A 10,715-nucleotide genomic window follows, 5' to 3' on the forward strand; every position below is an offset into this window, starting at 1 on the left:
AACCTTTTCTTAAAATTGAGTATAATCTATGTATATAATACTTGTATAAAATTCCGCATAACCTCTACTTAAAATTGGGCATAATCAATATACATAATACCTGTATAAACACTCCATAAACACTCCATAAATACTCCATAAACACTCCATAAAATTATCTATACATTCCATAAAATAGTCTAAACACTTCATACATTACATAATATTATAAATAAACTTCATACAATAATCAAACACAACAAAATTAAATGAAATATCACGATCAATTTACAATCACCCAAATAAAAATTATAAATCCATTATAAAATTACAAACTATAGTTGTTTCTCTTAATGCTAGAAAATAATATACGTCCCTGCATGAGCAAAATCTCCACCTATGACAAAAACAAAAAAATAAAATTAGTTATTGTCAGATAAAAAAATATTCTTCCACTACTAGTTACTTAATGTCGTTAAAAATATTAAAATTACCATGATGAGAGAAACATGAAAAATCATGTAGCTGGTAGCATTATCTCTACACTCTTCTTCTCAGGTTGTAATCATAAAACAAAATTTTAATAAATAAAACTAAAAAATATCATAATAAAGAATTGATTAAAGAAATTCACCTTTTGATTTTTCTTTACACCGTGAAGAACCCGAACCCAATCACTGCCACAAATCAAAGCTTGAACTGTACTTGGTGCCAAGGAAGAACGATATGAGTCTATTACTCTACCACCAGCACTAAATGTAGACTTTGAAACTACTGTGGATATGGGAATTACAAGGATGTCTGTTGTCATATTAGATAATACCCGAAATTTCATATGATTCACTTTCCACCATTCTAAAACATCAAAATCATATTGTGAAGTTTCCTCAGAACTATATACACCTTCTAGGTAAATTTCCAATTCTGACCTTGGTGAATTAACTACATCCTTTTGTTTTATATAACTCATTAACTTTGACCAACCTGAACTTGATGAAGGCCTACGACTTGTGGAAACACCCATAGAGCTAGTACTTGAAACAATCTCTTCATTTCTAATATCCACATTATATAAGGATACATATTCATTGTAGATCTCATATAAGGTGCATCGAACTAAATTTATATTTATTGTAGCTTCCTCCTTAGAATATATCACTGGAAAACACATTTTGATCAACTTTAATTTGACCATTGGATCCAAAACTGAAGCAACAACCATCAATAAATTGCATTCACCCCAATACTTCTCAAATTTCTCTTTCATTCTACTAACCATTGTCCTAATGAAAACATTTTCATTTGTAGAATGAAAATCCAGAACTTCTTTAACCCTATATACCTCACCAAGGTACAAATTAGAAGAAAGGTAGTCACTCCCAGAAATTATATTAGTAACTGCATTAAAAACTTCTAAAATCTCACACACCATGTCAACCTTTTTCCCATTCATCAAAACTTGTCAAACAATCATATGTTGGTTCTCTAACTTTAAATCAAGAGAATGCATCTTTGAATTTTAATGCAGAAGACAACATGTCATAAGTGGAGTTCCGACGAGTTGGACAATCAATAACCAACTTCTTTTCACCAAGTTCTAATTGTTGTACAATTTCAGAAAAAAGTGTGAAGTCTAGCCTCAGACAGATTTATGAATTTGACACTTTCACGCACATTATCAATGATATCCTTAATCTGAACAAGACCATCTTGGACTAATAAGTTCAAAATATGAGCACAACAACGCACATGAAACAACCTTCCACCACACACCAATTTTTTTTTCCTTGAAAAATCTTGTTTCAAAACTCTGATACAAACATCATTATATGCAGCATTATCAACTAAAATACTAAAAACTTTATTTTCGATCTCTCACTCTTTCAAACACTTGTAAATAGCATCTGTTATACCAACGCCACGACGAGAGGAGGAACATGCACAAAACTCAAGACTCCTTTTTGTAGCTTCCAATTACTATCAATAAAATGCCCAGTAATAACCATGTATTCAATTTTTTTATTTTGAGACTTCCACAGATCTGTGGTAAGACTAATCTTGTTAATCTCTTTTAACAAAATTTTCAATTTCTTTTTCTCTGCCTCATACACCTCCATACACTCCTTCTTAATGGTCTTACGGGATATTTTCTCATAATTCATATTTGTCATCTTCATTACAAAATTAAATCCCTCTTCTTCTACTATCATGAATGGATGCTCATGCATAAGAATCCAATGAGCAATGAGTACTCTCATTTTAGCTTGATCATATTTTCCTCCAAAATTCATAAAAGGACTCTGATCAACATTAGACCCCACTCCCACTGGTTGAAAGTTTAGGGTTTTTTTTTCTCATTGCCACTTTTCTACTAATGCAACATTTCAAATGTCGACTCATATGTGTGGTCATTCCACTACTAATAACACTCAAATTGATTTTACAATGAACACACTGGGCCTTTTTTGTACCATTAAGTGATACTTCTTTGAATTCCAACCACACATGAGACTTTTTTTGTCTTTTTGAAGTATGAGTAGAATCACCTTCATCCTCATTTATGGTAATTTTATTTGGGCCCACTTCTATGACAGAGGGTAGTGACTCTGGTGGAGTTGAGTCAGTATTTATAGCCACATTAGAACTAGTGTTAATTATTGATGTCAATTGAGGAGGTGTTGACATTCTTACTTCTACAAAAAAAAAAAATTACAAATTAAAAACATAAAGAAAAGAAAGTTATCCGAACAACAAAGAACCGACACATAATTTAAGATACTTGTCTATTCTTAGAGGAAGGTACATGACATTGTGACAATCGGGAACGACCCTTGTCTTTCAATGCAACGGGGTCTCTTTGAGCTAGTAGTCTTGCACCCAATAGTTTCCAGTCCAATATACCGATCCTTTTTTTATATATAAATTTAAAAACTTCTAAGAGAAGGAAATAAGCACACCAGCATTTTCTTCTAATATTCTGATGAAATTCAACCTCAATACCAAGAAATTAATGATAAAAAAAAAAAAAATCAACACTTACAGAACCCAAAAGTGTGTTCGCCGTTCAGGGATTTCTCCAAAAGCCTTTCCAAGAATGAAGGAGCACTGCTGAAACAAAGCGAGAGTTAGAAATTTTGTAGGGTTAGGTCGGTGACAAAAAAAAATAGAACATTAAATAAAAATCTTACCTCCCATCGGACTGTCGCTTTCGTCTCGTCAGCGAGGAAGAACTTCTGATGAAGAAATCAAAGAGGAAGGATAAAAATCGATTGTTAAAAAGAGAGATAATTTACATCCATCTATTTCTAACGTATCAATTCAACGAAATATGAACATTTGACAAGGTTTAGGCATCATATATCATCTAGTAAGTAAATTTAAGACATCAAAGGTTCACACACAAGATCTCAATTTCCAAAAGATAGAAAGGGAACTATCAAATCACTTTTGCTCATACATCAAGCCATATAACATTTTAGAACAGCAGCAGATATAAGTTCAATGAGAATTAACAAAGAAGGACAAAAACTAACATTTTTTATTTTTTTATAATAAAGAGAAGTTGGATGTAACTATAATAGAGTATTATTGAACAGAATATGTTATCAATACTCAAAATCATGAAATAAAATTCTATTGCTAAAATATATCAAGTAACAATTTGAATATCATTACTGTTTATTGTTGAAATGTATGATAAACGTACAAAATTTTATAAGAGGCCAGACACCTAAAAATAAGAAGGCAAAAAAGAAACAAGATCCCGCAACATAAAAATATTTGAAAGTCTAGAATAATAACTTCATTTATGAAGAACAGTGGAATTTGAGCAAAAAAATTATTGATAACCAACTATTTTCCAAACATTATAGCACTTGAGCTTAGTAAGTCATTTTGAGATATACAAAAACATAACAAATGACAAGGTGAGGGATTTTTCTCCCCCACCCTTCCTTTCCTTCTTGAATGTCATAACTCAGTATGAAGTTTCTTGGCTCTCAGGCAACTAGAATGCAATTGATGGCACACTCAAGCAAAAAATAAAAAAAATGAAAAAAAAAAATAAGAGAATAAAATAGGTCAACCTCTAGTAAGAACAGGTGTCACTCAAGCACCATTGAACTATTTGAGATGCAAACAATTGCAAGAAAAAGAGAGTATACCAAAAACTCATCTAGTGGAGGAACCTGTATTACAATACCAACTACCAGAATTTGAATGCCCCTCACCCACCAAAATCACTTAAAACTAACTTTAACATTAACATTAGGATTGGAATTGTAAAGGAGATTTCCTTGAAACAGTGGACGTTGTGCAGATAAGACTTGAAATAAGACATGAGAAAAAAGAGAATAATTATGACCATCTCTATTGGAAAATCCATCCCCCAAAGCTCTTTTTCTTTAAGTTATAGAAGAAAAGGAAACATCCTTATATAATCTATATAAAATGATCTTCCCAGTACGTTGTGATAGTGTATTACCTTCTAACTCACTGTTTCAAAAAATAAAACAGTATCAACACTCAAAATCATGAAATAAAATTCATACCGACAGTTTTCTTCGAAGGATTTCTTCCCGAGTGTACTTTGAATTGTCAGTTGCAAATATCTGCAAAAAAAAAAAAAAAAAAAAAAACAAAGCTGAGAAAAAGAACATTTGCTTACAGAAATAGAGTGTTTGCCGTTCGGATATCCAAAAAGACTTTCCAAGAATAAAAGAGCATTGCTGAGAAACGAAGCGAGAGTTAGAGATTTTTTAGGTTAGTTCGACGATGAAAAAAAAACAGAAAGATTAAATAAAAATCTTACCTCCTTCTGTCGGACCGTCGATTTCGTCTCATCGGTGAGGAAAAACTTTGGATGAAGAAATCGAAGAGGAAGAAGAGAAAGAAATCGCAGAGGAAGAAGAGACAGAAATCGCAGAGGAAGAAGAGACCGAAATCGCAGAGGGAGAGGGAGAACGAGGGATTTGAAGACCAAATCCCCCATTTCCCTTGAATACCTGCCGACGGACAGTGATTTCTGCAAGAAATCATGCTAAAACGGCATAGAAATGGCAGAGTGAGGTATGGGTTTCGTAGGCGAAACGAAGAGAGGTTTCCCGATCCCCGAATCGCTCGTTATATTAACGAGTCGGCTCACGAACCGATAAGCCGAACCGGGCTCTATTCGAGCTCGACTCGTTAATGTAAACGAGCCCATTTATGAGTTCGAGCTCGGCTCAAACTCGAAATATAACGTTTCGAACCAAGCCGAAACCGAGCCAAACTCCAGTGGCTCGCGAGCCGGCTCGGTTCAAAGCCACCCTTACCTCTCCCATACATTTATAAAAGTGGTGGGGCCAGGTTTCTTAAATTCAAGAAATATAAGCCTATATTGATATTTGACATTTAATATTAACGCAAATTAAATATTTTTGTGCATGTTAAATATGTCACATGGTTGTACGTTTAATAATGTCTCTTAATGACGCATAATGTGCATTTACGTGCCATTGACAATCTAGACGCCACTCCCATACATGAAATATTAATGGTGTCACGGTTGACCAACAAATCGTGTGAGTTCGAGGCAAGTCCACAACACGTGTTAGAGACAGAGATTTCGAGTCCGGTTTCCACCACATGTGCTCACATGTTCAGTGTGGACCCCAGCCATGAGACGCAAGCCCCGTGAGACAGCAAATATACCTTACTTGACAAGGGAAAAGCCTTGTGGCTTTCTTCTGCTTTAGACGGGGGCTATATTCGTAATTGGCTATATGTTTCGCCCAAACTTGGAAAAAAGGATCATTTCTCTTTCAGCAAAATCTACTAATAAAAGTGACGAAACACCGCTCGCTCTGCTGCGCGGCGTGGACGGGGAGAAGAAAGGAGAACACACAGAAAGGGGTTTCGGTTTCTACAGTGACAATGCACACCAAGTCTGATTCCGAGGTTACCAGCCTCGCGCCGTCTTCACCAACTCGCTCCCCTCGCCGCCCGGTCTACTATGTGCAGAGCCCCTCGCGGGATTCGCATGATGGAGAGAAGACGACGACGTCTCTTCACTCGACGCCGGTACTCAGTCCGATGGGATCGCCGCCACATTCTCAGTCCTCCGTCGGTCGCCACTCTCGGGAGTCTTCCACCTCGCGATTTTCGGGTTCGCTTAAACCCGGGTCCCGAAAGATCAATCCAAACGATCCGTCCAGATCTCGCAAGGGGAGCACGAAGCCGTGGAATGAGTGTGCGGTGATTGAAGAGGAAGGTCTGCTGGAAGAGGATGATAGGGGGAAGGCTTTACCCAGGACATGTTACTTCCTTGCCTTTGTGGTTGGATTTGTGCTTCTGTTTTCGGTATTTTCGCTTATTTTGTGGGGGGCGAGTCGGCCTCAGAAGCCGCGCATAAGTATGAAGGTGAGTGGATCGCTTCCTTTGATCCTTTTTTTTTTTCTTTTTCTTTCAAGACTGGGATTTGAGGTGATTTTATTGAAATGGATTCTACTCCTTTTCTGTAAAGTTGGAAGCCTTTCTTGATTTTCTTCTCCGTTTTCACGGAGTGCTAGTTTTCTGCCGTTTTCTTCTAAAACTGGCGCTCGTCGTTTCCGTATCAGATTGAAACGTTTGCGGGATTGGACCTTGGGTACCTCCTGTTAAATTTGGTTTTGAATCTGACCTTTTCTATCATCTCACGGCATTTCTCGATTTTGATCTCAGAAGTTCATTGTTTTCTGGATCTGTTGCCCAATCCATGAACTTAAGATGTTCGTGGTAGATCGCAGAGGCTCGACTATTTTTCTTGTTTTTCTGTACAATTCACCACTGGATTCGCGATTAGGATCATCGAATGAATTGAATTTTCTAGCCGGAATCACTGATTTTCAGCTATTTTAATAAAATTCTTGTCGGGCATATCGATTAAACACAGTTTCCTCTGTGATTTGACAGAGCATCGCATTCGAAAACTTCAACATCCAGGCAGGGACTGATTCCACGGGCGTTCCCACTGATATGCTTTCCATGAATTCCACCATAAAGTTCACCTTCCGGAACAGAGCCACATTCTTTGGAGTCCATGTTACATCAACACCGATCGAGCTCTCCTACTTCCAACTCAATGTCGCCAGCGGCCAAGTACATTTCTGTGCTCGCTAAGTAAAAAAAAAATGAAATTGATCGTCGTCATACTAGTATCTCAATTCCTCATGTCTCTCAATAATTTCACAGATGAAAAAATTCTACCAATCTCGGAAGAGCCACAGATCAATGACCGTCGTTGTCGTCGGAAGCAAGATACCTCTATACGGAGGCGGAGCCAGCTTGACCACCCCAAACGGGAACCCCAAAACCAACACCCCGGTGCCCCTAACATTAAGTTTCATGGTCAGAGCCACAGCTTATGTTCTGGGGAAACTGGTCAAACCCAAGTTCTACATTAATGTCCAGTGTTCAGTTATTCTAGATCAGAAAAAGATGAATCAACCCGTTTCTTTGAAGAACTCATGCAAGTACGATTAATTGAACAAAAGTAAAGCAAACAGAGAAAAGAAACAAACAATGGAGAAGACAATTGATGGAAGTCCTGGGTTCCCAACTTTCCGATCCTCTCCATTGGATTCTTCTGGCCAGCCGAGGCGGACAGATACATGACACTATTTTGGGAAGTGCTGGAGAAGACAGGTTGTAGTCCGTGACAGTGGCCTACGATGAGATAGTGGAGCTATTTGTTATTTATTATGAGAAGCTTAGTTTAGAATAATGCCAGGGAGGGTTTTGGTAATCATCGGTGGGGTTTGTACTTTGTTTTTTTCCTTTCGTCTTCTCTTTTTCTCTCTTTTTTTTTTTTTTTTTTTTGGTGGGTCTGACACTGGAACCACCCTTGTGAGTCACATTATTCAGAAATCAGATACATTCACCACTGTAATTTTCTCCCCTGATTCTATAGCTTTCGTTTCGACTTCAAGGTGCCAACACAGAGACAATAGGGCTTCTAACTACGTGTTTACCCCCGACCTCGTACCAACTCAGGTACCCATAATTCCCAATGTAATCACTTGTGATTCTCGCGCCGGCACTGGTTAAATCTGTGCGGACGCTAACTGCGAAATTCATCTTACTGTATTTGCCAGCGAAAGTCAGGGTGGCCGGGAACACGACGATCTCCATTCCTGTCGGAGCTTTCACCACCGCCCGGTAAACCGTCGAATTCTCTCCGACGTTCGTCAACGTCCGACTGAACGTCGTCACCGACGAGTTAGTATTGTTGAGAACAACCACGAAGGAAGGGTAATTGAGATCAAGATTAGCGGTTCTGCAACTGTAATTCGAGCTCCTTGTCACCATCCGAATCTGTGTTGCCGTGTAGTTGAGCCCGCAGAGGAAGTCGACGTAGTCTTGCAATTCTATGTCGTAGACTAGCCCAGGGTCCATGGCCTTGTTCGGGTCTACATGGCCCCCGCCAAAATCAAGTGGAGTCGCAGATGTACCGGTGGTCATGTCCAGAATGGGGCCATATGTGTTATCGATCACATACGCCGTGGTCATCATCGCAGATCTGATCGAAGCTGGGGTCCAGTCGGGATGAACGGCCTTGATCAGTGCTGCAATGCCTGCAACGTGAGGACAGGACATGGAAGTGCCGGATATGATGTTGTAATCTGTAACCAAGTAATCGTTACCCAGGGGTACAAAGCCTTTGTTAGGAACCCACGCGGCTAGGATTTGCACACCCGGGCCTACTATATCCGGTTTAAGGATCCAAGGACTAGGTTTATTGGGCCCACGGGAGGAAAAGTAGGCGACCTGTGGGGCCGACTTTTTGCCCAAAATCGTTTTCTTGAACTCGATATCCACGGTGCCGGTGGTGGGGTACATGCCGAGGTAATCATACACGCCCGCCCCGTCCTCCAAGCTGATCGCCACAAACGGGAAAGAGAAATCGGTAGGTTGAAAGAAATCTATCGAATCGGTGGCGAAAATCGCGGCACGGGCACCCGTCCGGTTCACTTCGTCGATTTGCCCATAAATGTCACCGGACGTGCAGAAGACAATCTTCCCGGCCACGTCGTTGCGATCAAGGGAGCCGTACTCGCACCTCTCCGTAGTCGCGTTCCCACTGGCAAAATACAGTGGGAGCCTCCTTATGAACAGACTCTCAGGATACGCAGACTTCCCTTGTATGGTCCAGGTGTCGTTACCAAAAGTCAGTACCGCGCCGTAGTCTCTGTCGATTGTCGCGGCTCCAACAGTTGTGATCCAGGGAGCCCCGTTTATTATGGTGTAACCATGGGGACCGGCGTTCCCTGCCGAGCAAGCGACAAAAATTCCCTTCTCCAAGGCCGCGAAGGCTCCCATCGCCATTATATCTCCGAAGTATGGTGAGTCGAAGAAGCCGAGGGACAGAGACATCACGTCGACGCCGTCCGCTATGGCTTGATCCATTCCGGCTAAAACATCCGTAGCGGCCGTTTCAAATGTGTCGTCGTAGAAGACAGTTTTATACATGGCCACCCTTGCCATGGGCGCCATGCCGACGGCGGTGCCCTTGGCGTAGCCAAAGTAATTCGCGCATCTCACCGGACTCCCTGCCGCCGTCGATGAGGTGTGGGTCCCGTGTCCGAAGAAGTCCCTTGGGGAATCGTAATCGTATTCTGTGGAGATGTTGAATTGATGTTTAAGACCTTTGCTAAAAGATCGAGCCCCGATTAGTTTCTTGTTACAGTTGGAGGCATTGAAGGCTGTGCCCGTTTCACACTGACCCCTCCATCTCGCCGGCACCGGCGGCATATATCGGTCGTCGAAGCTCTCGCTCTCCGGCCAAATGCCGGTATCGATTATCCCAATAATCACGTCATCGCCGAAGTTGGCCGCGGGCCAGATGCCGCCGCGTCTATTAAGGCCGAGGAAGCGAGGGGTGTGGGTGGTGTGAAGCTTGCCGTAGGATTCAGGCATCGTAGCGACATGACCCGGAAGGCTTTCGAGTTGGCGGAGCTGAGAGTCCGATAGCACGGCACTGAAGCCGTGTAGGACGTGATTGTAGGTGTAGAGATGAGTGGGTGGGAGGCCCCCTCCGTCAGGAAGAGAGAGAGACGAGAGCAGGGAGCTATACCAATGGTCATGAGTGGCGAAGGGAGAAGGCATGACTGAGCTATCCATGTGGATGATGTAAGGATGACGCCCTTCCACGGCAGAAACCAACTTGACAGTACCGGCTGCCATGAAGATGAGGAGGAGAAATGAGGGCATCAGGGAAGCCATGGCGGAGATGGCTTAAGGGTCGGGGGATTCACAGTACCTGAGAGTGGAAGCTTTCGGTGCCTCAATATATAAAGGTACGAGGAGGAGAAAGATATGCATGGTTTGTACTTTGTAGTGATCCAAGAGAGGCAGGGAAGCGGAAATCTTGATATAAACAAAGACGAAGAAGAACATTGCTGGTGTCTGGACGTGAATTTCTGTAGTAATGCTGGCTCTCAATTCTGAGCCGGCATTTTCATCGTTTACGACGATGTCGGGGAGCTAATACTTCAATGGAGATTGATTATTTGATGGAACCGTTGATCATAAATGAAGCTTCAAGCGTTACATGAATAACTTTGAGGAAGGACACTTACCAACATAATGTGATAGTAAGATTGTTGAACCAAAATTGTTCCTGCAGCAAAATTGACTAAACAACTTATATTTAGGGTAAGCTGAATTCATGATTCTACCGTGTCCTAAGCTTGGCATCAAGTGTTTTCCACTATGTCATC

At 40.8% G+C, this 10,715-nt stretch overlaps 2 protein-coding genes across 2 annotated transcripts; one reads left to right on the forward strand and one right to left on the reverse strand.

Moving 5' to 3' along the window:
• The first annotated feature begins 5,839 nt into the window (after positions 1-5,839).
• Positions 5,840-7,899, forward strand: LOC137959258 (NDR1/HIN1-like protein 13). Its single transcript, XM_068806642.1, has 3 exons — positions 5,840-6,378; positions 6,910-7,095; positions 7,189-7,899. Exons 1-3 carry the CDS (start codon positions 5,893-5,895, stop codon positions 7,477-7,479), a joined length of 963 nt encoding a protein of 320 aa, XP_068662743.1. The 5' UTR covers positions 5,840-5,892; the 3' UTR covers positions 7,480-7,899.
• Positions 7,900-7,920: 21 nt separating this feature from the next.
• On the reverse strand, positions 7,921-10,218 carry LOC137958709 (subtilisin-like protease SBT3). The gene has a single exon (XM_068805803.1). It carries the CDS (start codon positions 10,216-10,218, stop codon positions 7,921-7,923), a length of 2,298 nt encoding a protein of 765 aa, XP_068661904.1.
• Positions 10,219-10,715: the final 497 nt, after the last annotated feature.

The sequence above is a fragment of the Aristolochia californica genome, unplaced genomic scaffold, assembly GCF_029961685.1.
Source record: "Aristolochia californica isolate CCGP_79_NKW_82.1479 unplaced genomic scaffold, dmAriCali1.0.hap1 SCAF_3, whole genome shotgun sequence".
Lineage (NCBI taxonomy): Eukaryota > Viridiplantae > Streptophyta > Magnoliopsida > Piperales > Aristolochiaceae > Aristolochia > Aristolochia californica.